The 13,599-nt window shown below is 46.7% G+C and overlaps 1 protein-coding gene across 5 annotated transcripts in view; it reads right to left on the bottom strand.

The window, feature by feature from the left end:
* Positions 1-13,599, bottom strand: part of PRR5 (proline rich 5) — a 120,951-nt gene that overhangs the window by 66,035 nt on the left and 41,317 nt on the right. For 2 of the 5 annotated variants that reach the window (XM_054173821.1, XM_054173824.1), the window contains one exon: positions 3,260-3,373. The exons of 1 other annotated variant lie outside the window; for it this stretch is intronic. In XM_054173821.1, the coding sequence (XP_054029796.1) occupies positions 3,260-3,363 (104 nt within the window). In that variant the 5' untranslated portion in view covers positions 3,364-3,373. Of the gene's footprint in view, positions 1-3,259; positions 3,476-3,618; positions 3,904-13,599 lie in introns of those variants that run through there. 2 more of the 5 variants (XM_054173823.1, XM_054173820.1) reach the window with 2 other exon arrangements.

Below are 13,599 nucleotides of genomic sequence, written 5' to 3'. Positions count from 1 at the left end.
AGGAAAACCTTGCGATGGATTTTATTTGCCCTGAGCGGGCCCCCCTCCGGCTTGCAAGCTCAAGATTCAAACCCCTGGGTTTCTCAGTCCAATTGGTTTAGTCAGCATTCAGCTCCCTTTTTTTTCGCCTGAAGCAGAAAAGGGCGGGGAGGAAAGACATTGAAGACAATGCTAGTGAAAGAATCGAAGCTATTTTAATTCAATGCAAATTCTGTGAGCTGTAACGAAACTGCATTGTTCCACTGTGTTGCTGTTGGTTGCCAGCTAACGTGCCGGTGTGCTGCTGTACAGATCTTCTGGGGTTCGTGGGAAAGCAAGCTCAGAGAAGCCATGACATAAAGTCTAATTTGCATAGCAGCAGACAGCAGCTCGGCATCAATTTCCCTTTGATCTAACAGCGCTCAGAAGTTTTACAGCATTTCAGTTTGGAGGTGAAGGAAAGTTATCAGGGAGGAACAGACCTTCCTTGCTAACACTGAGTGCCACATGCCCCTTGCACACTGTGGGGGCAATCAGGCTCCAGGAGTTTGCCCTCCCTTAGGGTCAGAAAGCAGCAGACATGCTCTGCTATAAATATGCTCTGAGGGCCGAGACCAGGCTGAACAGAGTGGAGGTGGTGGAGGGGATGGCAGACTGCAGCCACACACAAAGCAGTTACAGACAGGTAGTTGTGCAGAGCAGGTAGCTTGCAGAAGACCTCACCAGCGTGGCGGTGTGGTTCCCAGCAGAGCAAAGGCAGCATCCTCAATCCACCTCAGACTTTCAGCACCAGATCTGCAATCTCATGTGGGGCAGGGCCTGCCATAGGATTGTGTTTTGCCTCTCCCCACATCAGTTTTGATGAACTTGGTTCAAAGCCTCTTTCAAAAGCAGATAGACACATGCCACACCCAGGCACAGCTGCTAACATTAGGCAAGAAACCAGCAGACATTTAAATATAGAACAGCCAGGCTTGGTGAGAAGGAAGAGCTCTGCTGGAGCATCTCAGCTTCCTCGATCAGCAAGCTCTCATGCTCAATATTGCACAGGATGAAACAGGCAATCCTTTCCTTTGGAAGAACAAATATTTCCATAAACCACTGTTTGGGATGCTTGTTTTCTGTTGGAGTGTTGTAATTTTGTAGATGAAAAATAAGTAACCTGAGAATTTCAGAACCCACCCGAAATTTCTTAGGAGTCAAAGTTTAGGTGCCCAGTTTGTGACATTAACATCACCATCCCTCCTAGACAGATGGACATAAACTCCCTCAAGACCAGCCCGTACCTGTTACACACGCTAAGATAGGCATGCACTGATGATAGGCAGAAGCTACAGTGGATAACTTCTTAATACAGCTTATACAAGACCACTAAAACCCTGGCTTTCCTAAGGATAAGCTCCAGTTTTACACTCTGCAGAGTATCTAAGTTTCTTAGAGCCGAGAGAGGATGCTTGAAAGAACTACCCTCACTCTTTCTTCTACTCAGGAGAAAGACTTGCATTATTAAGTAAGAAATAAAGGGCCTTCCCTTTGCCCTGACTGTGCAACTAGCTCATAACCTGAAGCAGATGCCATAGCTCTAGGCAGCTGGTTAGTGCAGGGTAAGCCATGCCCACTCAACTTGCCACTGCAGGTAGCATCAGCTTGCCACCATGCAAGAGCAGCCCAGACGGTGCTCCCAAGGCATTTCAGAGGTACATGGCCTGGCAATCCCTGCATAGGGAAAAGGCTAGGTGTGGCAGGAAAGATGTTAGGCCTGAGCTCACACAAAGCTGTGACAGGATGAGACATTCCAGGAACAGGCAACAAACAATTGTCCAGTCGTTTGGATGAAAGATGCAGATGTCTACCTCCTGATCGGCAGAAACTTCTGGCCAGAGGTATACCTGTCCTGTCCAAATTAAAATTAACAAACTCTTGCTCCTGCTCACCTAGGAAAACCCTCTGGTTTGAGTAGCAGCAGCCTCTAAGCCTAGAACTCTTCCCCTCCCAGCAGGCCTAGTGTCTGACCTCCTCTCCATTCACCTCTGCCTCCACAGCTCCCTCCCCACAAGCAAGACCTGGAAACACTAATCCCTGCCAACAAATGCTATCAACACTCTTCTGTCACCTTGGTTCACACCAAGGAGTATCATACTCCCAGCTGTTTCCCATAGAGCCAGTGGCCAAATAAAGTCCAAACTGGCACAAGCTGAGGTGGTTCAGTCTAGCTGTTAACTACCACCACCATCAGGTGCATCTCCAGGTCATAAACACATCATGATACTTGTGCAGAAGCTCAGTCTCTTTTGAGACTCCTAATTTCAGTGCTTAGTGTGCTGCTGGCATTCAACAACTAATTCATAACGCTGACAGGAAACCACAAAGTGAGAGGGACAGAAGATGTGATGTTTTACAACACTTGTTTAGTCAAAGCCGAAACACCTTTAACAAATGCCTTAAATAGTTCACGCTGTTTTTCTCCCTACCACCATACTTCTATACAACTGTAAAAGGTTATGAATGATTCTTTCCAAGCTGTGACCCAGGAGATGACATTTCATTTTCAAAAAGACATAGGAATAGAATTCCTAATGGCTCAAGAGACTTAGATTCATCTTTAAGAGTGTCACCGGAATGGTCATTGCGGTGCTTGAATATCTACGCTAAGGAACTCATTCACAACAAAATGCTCACATGGGTTTTCCTGCCAAACAGCAGGAAAATCCAAGTGAATAAACAATAAAGGAAACAATCAGGGCTCATTTTTCCTCGTCCAAAGTGCACGCACTTGTGCCTGCGTGCGCACATACGCACGCTGACACGTTTGTATTAATGCGAGTGGATTTTGTCATATCTGTATCAACAAACAGCAGCAGATACAGTTATGCAGACGAAAGTAATGCATTTTAGAGTGGCGTGTATGTGAAACTAAAATAAACCAAACCCACCCTGAATGAGACACAAAGACGTATTTGTAGCTGGACCCGGTGAAGTAAGTCCTTGCCTGTCACAAGGAAGAGCAGGCTGAGCCATCTGCAGGAGAGGCCCTTAGTTATCAGCCTTCTCAGAACGGTTAAAAGCGGTGGGGGAAAAAGCCGCTCCCATCTCTGACCCGAACACCCACCCTGGTACGTGTTAACACACTAAATCAGAAGCCCGAAGTATCGTAACCTTGCCAAGCCGGGAGCAAGGCAGCCCAGCCTGCGAGCTGACGGAGCGGCCACCTGCGCGTTAGCCGCAGCCAGGAGAGCGCGGAGAGGCTGGAGGGGAGTCGGCACATCATGTGAGACCTTACCTGTTCCAGGTAGCGTTGGAGCAGGCCCGTCGCTGCTGGGACCCCCGCTCATCCAAGGCTGCCTGCTCTCTCTTGCCCAGATCACTGAGGCTGGGAGAACTCATGAACTTCAACCTGCGAAGAGTCCTCATGGTCAAATGTGTGTTTGTGCGTGGCAGCTACAGATACACCATCCTGTTTACACACACGCGCGCGCGCGCGGCGGGAGCGGCAGCAGCAGCAGCGCAAGCAGTTCCCTCTGTTTGCTGTTCAAAAAAAGAAACTTAAAAAAAAAAAGAAAAAAGAAAAAAAGAAAAAAAAAAAAAAAGAAGAGAGAACCAGTCTCTAGGGAGCACACTTCTGCCAGCAAGAAAACAAACCTTTAATCAGATCAACTCTGACGTCATCAACCGGGGTTAATAATTTCTCCAGTCCTTTCAAAAAAAAACAAAAGTCAAACTTCTGCCTGCTGCTGCAGCACTTTGAAGGGGCCCCTTGCAAGCGCAGCTGCCTCAAGTGCGAGGGCTTCCCCTCCCCCAGAGCCTGGGCACCGCAAGCCGGGAAATCTTGCTTAGTGCCGCCGCAGCGTGCTCCACCTGTCGTGGGAATTGCTCTGCTCCTCCAGAGGCTTGCTGGGGGGGGAGGCCTGCCAGCAGTTCTCAACCTCTCCCCATCTCTTCTCAGGAATCGTAAACGGAAATGAAACTGGAGGGCAACGGACAGGAAAAAAAATCCAAACCAAGGCAAAAACCCAACCAAACCCACAACACCCAAGCAACCAATACTGACGCGCCGAGACTTTATTGGAAAGTTTCATAACTGCCTGTGCCCTGCCACGTTACGACACTGCACACAGGCGCCCTCGCTCCTTCGACCATGCATACAGAGAGGCTCACTCCTGCGCTCCCTCTTCTCCTGTACGCACACAGCACAGCCGCACGGCTCGCCCGGAGGCTGCTTCAGCTGAAAATGTCACACAAGCCACAAGACAGAAAGTACTTGCCAGCAACACAACTGCAGAATGAAAAGCACTGGTTTGGGTTACAGCATTTTGAGGAATTTTTATGGTGGTGCATAGAAGTGCCAGATGCTGTCTTTCTCTGTCTTTTTTCTTTGTTGTTGTTGTTAAATAAAGACAGCAGCTGCACAACTCGGGGCATACTTAGTTTCTACGAAAGCCTCAGGCATCTTATCTTCAAAGGAAAAATCTTCCTTCTCTCTCTGACTGCAGCACTGGAGATGAAGGATATGCTGCTACAAGAATCCATCCCGTGCTTAGCTTACTGTCACTCACTTCCAGTTCTGTTTTAAATTCAGGAGTGCCTGGCTCATCTGCTAGGAAGCAGTGTAAGAAAACAGCGATTAGCTTTTGCAGGAAAGAAACTGTTCGCAAGAGACTGAGTCAGAGCGTAAGAACTGCTCTTCTGTTCCTACTGCATTGCTCTGCAAACGGTGCAGTACAAGCACAAGGGCTCCTTGCAGAGTAGCCTTCCGCTCACTGGAAGGGGGACGCAACATAGAAGAAATCATCCTTCCTTATTAACCCACCTTCTCACCTACTCCTGTTAGCTGGGGTAACTTACTATCTAGATTTGGGCTGCAATTGCATTTGCTTGTGCTCAAACAATACAGCAAAGCTTGCATGACAGGACAACTGAACTTCTCAAAGTGAGATCTGCCCTACATACATCAACTACTCATCTATCTTAGTAAGAGCTGATTCCTCTCACTACTCACCCAAGCTCATTTAAGTTTCTGCATATAAATATTTGCTTCCAAAATTTATCCTTGGTATTACCTTAGTGGGAAGCAGTTACAGAACTACCAATGGAAATGAATCCATTTTCACTTTGTGCTACTTTTAGCAGTTGTAGTTTTATCCAGCTGCTTGGATTAGCTCTATATTGATTATATTTCCAACAGCAAAACCCTCAAGTATACAAATGAGCATCACATGTAACATTTGTCTTTGAAAGGAACCTGCAGCTCTGCACCTAACCTATGTACAAAGACATTGCTATCCAGCCTCTTCCAGATGTTTAAATCCTTCAAACAAATGAACAACAATCCACTGTGTACACAGCAGCAAAATGAAAACAAACACAACAATATATGGCTGTATTCTAAGGAATGAGATGGCTTCTACAGCATACAAATCAGGCACCAAAAATAGATACAGCAGAACACTGCTTTGTTCAAATTGAATGAAGGACACTGCATTTCAGTGGGGAATACAACCCAGGAGAGCACAGCAACACAACTTGGTCTGAGCTTCTGCTGAGGACTGGCACAAATGTGCATCTACCCTGTTAAGTGAAACAACTAAAACCTGGGTCAGTATAAGTCTGTCTAATTTAGTTTTCCACCTAGCTCAGCTGCTTTTCTGCTTTTCGCTTGCTGTGAAATTGTTATACTGGATGAAACCCTTGGAATCATGAACTCTGATCTTTCAGAAGCACTTGGAGACATTATAAACTCTACCCTGATAATGCCAGGATGTCAGCAGCTACATAATAATGTATTATCTGCCTAAAATCCACAACTAGCTAATTGACTAGACCTAAGGAGCTGCTGTGCCAACCTTGGACGTGCCAGGCAATGCTGCAAACATCAATACTTTGTTTCCTCATAAAACACCAAATCTCAAGAGATGAGAAATGAAAAAGGACCTCTCCTGGCTGTATGCTGAAATATTACACCTATAGAAGTCAAGACTATTTTTATGCCACGCCATCAATCTCAGTAACTAGATTCAGTTGACATGCACAGAACACATGGGGGAGGCAGCATTTCAGTTTCCTGGAAACTTTCAGATTGAAGTAGCAGAGGACAGGCTTTCCTCTACACTTCTTCCTTCCCACAGTTCCACCTGATCAAACATTGATTTATGGTAACACAAATCATTTTCAGCAAGGGCTACCTGCACCCCCATAAGTGCAGGGTAACACTTCACATTTACATTGCACTGTGTCCCCACAGGCATCCTCGAATTCACAGCATTCGTTAGTTCAGCCTGAGCAGCTCTTGGGTAGGAAGGTAAAAGATGCGATCCGCACCTCACTGTCTAAGAGCGAAGAAGAGAAAGGTGATGTGACTTGCCTCAGCCACCCTATGAGAAAGGTGGCAGAGATGTCAAGAGACCCCAGGACTTCTAACTGTCATTCCAGCATGCTGCTGAGGGGATATTGCAGGGATTGGGCCTAGGCTGTCAGAAAGCAATGCCGAAGTCATGGCTCCTTGACAGAGCTCGTGGTGTGGCCGTTCTGTAGCCAGCCATGAAAAGAGTTGTTGCAATACAGCAGTGCTCCAAGATCAAGAAGCTAAGCAGCAGGGATTGCTTGCTAACGGTTGTGGAGAGGTACAAGAGCACTGACCGGACTAATTAGGAGGGAGGGAAGGATGAGGGATTGGCAGGGGCTCTCCTGTAGGCTCACTAACAAGCACTACAAGCTTCTTGAATAGAAAACCTGCACTCAGCACATTTACAGAGCCGAGACTGTACTGTTATGTTAATTCATTTAATCCCAGCATGCTGTACATGGTGCTAATACCACTACCGTACTCGTATGAAGCTTGCAGCTCAAACGTTAAACATTAACATTTCATCAAAACCATGCAACCCCCTCAGCAGGGAAGGCATATCCAACCCTAGCTCCTGATGCCTCCCTTCCCCTCCAACACAGAATCAGAGAAACAGAGAATCAATAAGGTTGGAAAAGACCTCAGAGATCATCAAGTCCAACCTGGCACCCAGCATCTCCTGACAACTGAACCATGGCCTCAAGTGCCACATCCAATCCTTTTTTGAACACCTCCAGGGACTTACATCCCTCCACACAGAAACAGGCCTGTTTCCACTAGACACCATTCTTTGATCTGTGAGGCCCACATCCTGCAGGTGACTGCACAGCACATTCTGGAGCTACCATAGATGTAGGGGAATTCTGCTTACTGGCTATCTTGAGGCCTAAAACAATGTACACAAATATAGGCTGATAGCCCAAGATTTATGCTGTTATTACAAGACAACATTAGCACATAGACCTTGTAATAAGCAGGGCTTTTAAAACAATAACCAAGGGTAACTCTCTAGTTACCTCCAGGTATGCCTGTTAGCACCTGCAATGATGTAGCCAGGAGCTGTGGTTAAAAGACCACATTTCTGTCCCTAGCAAATGTTAAAAACAATCCTGGCAACCCCCCCCCCCCCTCCCCCAAGCCTGTACTTTGTTTCAAGAGAATGAGATTTGCTAAGAAAACAAAACAAAAAGGAAAACAAACAAGCAAACAAAAAAACCCTCTGCATTGTCTTTGTGTAATGCTATGTTACTTTTTAGAAAGTAATCATATTGTCTTCCTACAAGTTTCTCTTCAACTATGATGAGAGGGGAAAGGAAACAATAAAACAACCTACATGAAAGGGAACATGAAGAACAAGGCTGGGGAGAGGCCTTGAGCACAGCCCTATGAGGAGAGGCTGAGGGAGCTGGGATTGTTTAGCCTGGAGAAGAGGAGGCTCAGGGGAGACCTCATTGCTCTCTACAGCTACCTGAAGGGAGGTTGTAGCCAGGAAGGGGATGGTCTCTTCTCTCTAGCAACCAGCACCAGAACAAGAGGACACAGTCTCAAGCTGCACCAGGGGAAGTTTAGTCTGGAGGTGAAGAGAAAGTTCTTCACTGAGCGAGTCGTTCATCATTGGAATGTGCTGCCCAGGGAGGTGGTGGAGTCACTGTCCCTGGAGGTGTTCAAGAGGGGATTGGATGTGGCACTTGGTGCCATGGTCTAGTCATGAGGTCTGTGGTGACAGGTTGGACTTGATGATCTTTGAGGTCTCTTCCAACCTTGGTGATACTGTGAGAGTGTGAAATTAGGAGTGTATGAAATGCCTAATACAGCTGCCAATGCTGTGACTGCTAAGGGCCAATGTGCCTTTGCCTACACCGTTCTGCGACTGCAATGACAGGTTCACGCTGCAGCGATCGTGGTGCCAGTGGGAGGATATCATCAGCCTGAGAATTTGCTATCTCAGCTTTATTCTCCAGAGCTTTGCCACCTAACACACAACTCATGACAAATTTTAATTGAAATAGAAATTTACAAATGTAAATTTTAAGTGGGAAAAAAAAGCAGAAGCCTACTTCTTTACTGTATCTCCCCTCATCCTTTGGAGAAGAGCTGAATGAAAAATGCTGCATGGTATACACCCTGGGAAGGGTAGAACAAAGAGGTAAAGCGTTTCTATGGCAGAAAGGAGTTAAAAACCTCCCTAGACAAATGTACTTCAGTTTTTCATAAGCCACATCACAAAACACAGGGCATGCCTCAACACATGCCGAGGCTCAGGGACTAGTCCTCTGGAAAAAACCACACGTTCTTAAAGGCACAGCACATTCTGCTGTAGCAGCAGAGGAGGGGCAAGGCATAAAGGAAGGAGCTGTGACTACCAGGGAAAAAAAATGAAGAGTAAAGGGGGAAATGAAGTTGCAAACTTTATGACTCATTGATTCCTTTACTAAAATATGCATGTTGAGCTCCCCTCTCATTAAAACAAAAAAAAAGAAGAAGAAGAAAAGAAAAGGTGAATAAAGAAACTATTAAACCAATTATTAGGCACATTATTATGAGTAGAACACAGCCCTCCTCCTCTGTCCCACTGACTGCAACCTCTGGAGATAAAGGCAGTCTCAAGGACAGTGTCTGTCTGCTGTTTAATGAGGCTAGTCACAGGACAGCCTTGGTTTTGCCAGTCCTTTGCTTTATTTCTGCCCTCACTACAGCCAAGCACTGGTTTACAGGGGAGGACCTGGGCTTACTGCACCATTTCCCCAACCTCTGTAACACCTCTTGAGTACTCCTGTACTTCTATGACCAATGATGCCCACATGTCCAGTTTCCTTTAGACAGAGTTGGGCTTTCTGCTCCTTCAGCTGCATGTAGCTCTCACACATGGGGTTTCTTTCTTACACTGTGAAAAGAAGACATGCTCAAGACATTATGTCCTTCCTGAACAAGCATAAAAGTGACACCTAAGACGAATCCTTTGACCACTGCTTGAAAGGGATGCTCCACACCCCTCTCCATTTCTGCAGCAAACATCTGCAAGACCAGTTCATCTTACAAAATGCAAAACTTCCAACCAAATTCACAGGCAGCTGTGGCTGATGCAGCTACTCTGCCTGTCTTGGAGATAACACCGTTCTGCACCAAACACACCCCAACAGGAACTGCAGCCTGCGGAGGATCAGGGCTGATCTTCTGGATCTTCCTTTCCCAGTTTTGTCTCAATGTGCAGTAGGCACCAAATGTGTCCAGGAGACACTCTCAACAGAAAGAGCCACCTGGGTCTAAGAAAAGGACTGCTGCATCTGGACTGCAGCAGCTACCCATGTCCAGTCCCTTTTCACAGCTTTCCGATGAATGACATTTCTATCTGTCCAGCTTCCCATCAAAGGACAATTACTCTAGCTTGCAGTTATCATTCCCTGTGATCTCTTTATACAGGTTCTGGTAATTAAAGATAGTGCAGTAATCTGAAAGAGCATGGTGATTATGTTGGAGGAGGTGAGGAGCAATGCTCTCGATGACAGGACCTACAGCTTTATCACCTTTGCTATTCACATTACATACAGGGAAGGAGGTGAGCATCGCACACGCCCGTTCCAGGTTCTGCTGTTCCCTGCTCACAGAATAGAATAGAATAGAATAGACCAGGTTGGAAGAGACCTTCAAGATCATTGCGTCCAACCGATCATCCAACACCACCTAATCAACTAAACCATGGCACCAAGCACCCCATCCAGTCTCCCTAAGCACATTCCAATGGCAAATCACTCTTTCTGTGAAGAACTTCATCCTAACATCCAGCATAAACCTCCCCTGGCACAGCTTCAGACTGTGCCCTCTTGTTCTGGTGGTGGTTGCCTGGGAGAAGAGACCAACCCCCCACCTGTCTACAACCTCCTTTCAGGTAGTTGTACAGAGCAAGAAGGTCTCCCCTGAGCCTCCTCTTCTCCAGGCTAAGCAACCCCAGCTCCCTCAGCCTCTCCTCACAGGGCTGTGCTCCAGACCCCTCCCCAGCTTTGTTGCCCTTCTCTGGACACGCTCCAGCAACTCAACATCCTTCCTAAACTGAGGGGCCCAGAACTGGCCTCATTCACAATCCATTGCAAGCAGAGTATACTCTGAAGCAAGCCCACAACTTTGCTGTTAAATGGAAGTCAAATCTGTAACTGTGATTTTTAAATGTAAGGTCCTGAGAGTTCTGATCAATAAGCAAATCAAATGTTTAAACTATTTTGTGCTCTTATTAAAAGATCATGAGTTAGTGGAAAATTAATCCTACAAAGTAACAGAGCTCATTATGCATATGGCTTTTTTTGATTCCTGAGCTCTATCTGAATTCTATCCTAAATTGCCTATCTTGCATAATTTTAATTGGATCCCAGAACACCATGACCTTGCTGTAGCAACTACAGTATCTCAGTGCTGTCTCCTACAGCTATATATGGTACAGTGCCTTCCAAATCTGTGAGCCCTGCAAGATCAGAATCGTGTGCTGCGCAGTGCTATTTTTCTTATATCCAAACATTTCTGATTCAAGGTCTTCCAAGAAGGCTCCAATTGCCTTGGAAGGTCACCAAGACAAAGAAGCCACTTAGCTGAGTTTCTAACAAACTGCACTGGTGGCCAGCTGTTAGTTATGAGTGATGTCCTGGCTTTACTCTCAAAGCCAGGATATTGCTTGTGTGATGTGCTCTTTCTATGAGAATAGAATACATAGAATAAACCAGGTTGGAAGAGACCTTCAAGATCATCGAGTCCAACCCATCAACCAATCCAACACCACCTAAACAACTAACCCATGGCACCAAGCACCCCATCAAGTCTCCTCCTGAACACCACCAATGATGGTGACTCCACCACCTCCCCAGGCAGCCCATTCCAATGGGCAATCACTCTCTCTGTATAGAACTTTTTCCTAACATCCAGCCTAAACCTCCCCAGGCACAGCCTGAGACTGTGTCCTCTTGTTCTTGTGCTGGCTGCCTGGGAGAAGAGACCAACCTCTACCTGTCTAGAACCTCCTTTCAGGTAGTTGTAGAGAGCAATAAGGTCACCCTCTGGAGAAGAGTCTCCTCTTCTCCAGGATAAGCACCCCCAGCTCCCTCAGCCTCTCCTCACAGGGCTTATGTTCCAAACCCCTCACCAACTTCGTTGCTCTTCTCTGGACTCGTTCTAGCAAGTCAACCTCCTTCCTAAACTGAGGGGCCCAGAACTGGACACAGGACTCGAGGTGCGGCCTAACCAGTGCAGTGTACAGGGGCAGAATGACCTCTCTGCTCCTGCTGGCCACACTGTTCCTGATGCAGGCCAGGATGCCATTGGCCCTCTTGGCTGCGTGGGCACACTGCTGGCTCATATTCAGCCTACTACCAACCAGCACCCCCAGGTCCCTCTCTGCCTGGCTGCTCTCCACTCATTCTGACCCCAGCCTGTAGCACTGCATGGGGTTGTTGTGGCCAATGTGCAGAACCCAGCACTTGGATGTGTTCAATCTCCTGCCCTTGGACTCTGCCCATCTGTCCAGCCTGTCGAGGTCCCTCTGCAGAGCCTCTCTACCCTCCAGCAGATCAACTCCTGCCCCCAGCTTGGTGTCGTCAGCAAATTTACTGCTGATGGACTCAATGCCCTCATCCAGATCATCAATGAAGATGTTAAAGAGTATGTGAGTATGGGGCTGGAGACATGAACCATGCCTTGAGATTACTGCCACCTCCCCTGCCTAAGTCAGGGAGGTCATTTCCCAGTATCACAAAGGTTGGAAGAGACCTCAAAGAGCATCAAGTCCAACCTGTCACCATTTTAGTACTGAGCAATGCATGAGACAGCTCTGCACATTCAGGTGATCTTGGACACGGGTGGCACCACACTGCTGTTACTCAAACAGTACTCCAGCTCTTTGGATCAGATCTTGTAGTCCTGTACAAGTCACAAAAGCCAGGCTTTCAATACACATGGATTGTTTCAGAACATTTATCGTTCTCCCTTGGCATCTCAAAGATCTTTTTCTGAACAGAAAAATCCCCAAGATAGATTTTAAAGATAATCCAAAACTGCAAGACCTTTCTGTGGAGTTGCAGTCTGCAAACTTCAGCATGGTGCTTTCATTAGGAGCTTTAAAATGGGGACCTTTTACCATCTTGTCACACACATCTGCTCAGACAGTCCCTGCAGATCAAGATACCACGCAGTGGAAACACTGAAGTGTAAAAAGGCCCTCATCACACAAATTATTTTACACTTGTAGCTTTAAATCTTCATTTCACCATATAAGCAGCTCTGTGACCTCCCAGTGTAGATCACATTAGTGTTTCCCCAGGATATTCTGGGAAATAACTTATCTGGAATGCTTTTAGACTCCATGGTAGGGTTTGGAAGAATTCCTTTCAGTTTCACTCCAGCTCATTAGCTGGCCTCAGACTTCAATCAGACACCTACATGACATCATTGTTTGAATTATGACCTGGAATGAATGGCTCGTTGTCAAGGAAGCAAGAAAAATTTCATTTCATTTCCTTCTAGAATCCCTTTCCCCCCTCCCAAGTAAGCAGTCAAGGTACTCCTCCCTCCCTTCCTCAAGTCAGCAAAACTATCAGCCTCCTCAAGCTACTGCAGAATGTGGTTGAACAACAGAGGGTTTGTGGTATCTCTCCTGTTTCTCTGTGCTGACAAGTCCTGATGCTCCAGCTTTCCTGTTCACCAGCCTTCCTTTAGTCATTTCAAATGACCTATTCTCCAATCCCAGGCTGTATTCACTTTTAACTGCAAAGCAGTTCAAGTACTCTATAGCATACAGAAAACTAAAACTAGTTTTCTTTTTTTCCCTATTAGAAAACTGCTAGGGCCAGTTTTAGGCTTCATAGCATCTGGAGCTGCAAGCCATCCCACTGCTGTTCCAGGGCCAGCAGTTTGAAAGCCCACCCTGAAGCAGTAAGGTTGAAGGCCTTACTTGGAGCAAGGCTCCAAAATACTCTGCTGGACTGCTGCAATGTTGGTACTGAATGAAAGCCCTGGGCCATCTTTCCAGGATGCATGGCTCCTTCATGAAGAAAGCTGCAGGCCAGACAGTCCTGAGGCATGCAGCCAGCATTTGCTTGAATTGCTTCCTGCAGAGCATACTTCATTTGGGGAATTTCTGGAGCCCCTATTACAAGAGGGATCTGGAGGTGCTGGAAGGTGTCCAGAGAAGGGCCAGGAGGATGAGCAGAGGGCTGGAGCACCTCTCCTGTGAGGACAGACTGAAGGAGTTGGGGCTGTTCAGTCTGGAGAAGAGAAGGCTCCCAGGTGACCTCATTGTGGCC

This window comes from Dryobates pubescens, chromosome 27 (assembly GCF_014839835.1).
Source record: "Dryobates pubescens isolate bDryPub1 chromosome 27, bDryPub1.pri, whole genome shotgun sequence".
Lineage (NCBI taxonomy): Eukaryota > Metazoa > Chordata > Aves > Piciformes > Picidae > Dryobates > Dryobates pubescens.
The sequence above is the reverse complement of the archived record's forward strand: the minus strand, read 5'-3'. Positions and strand labels throughout refer to the sequence as shown.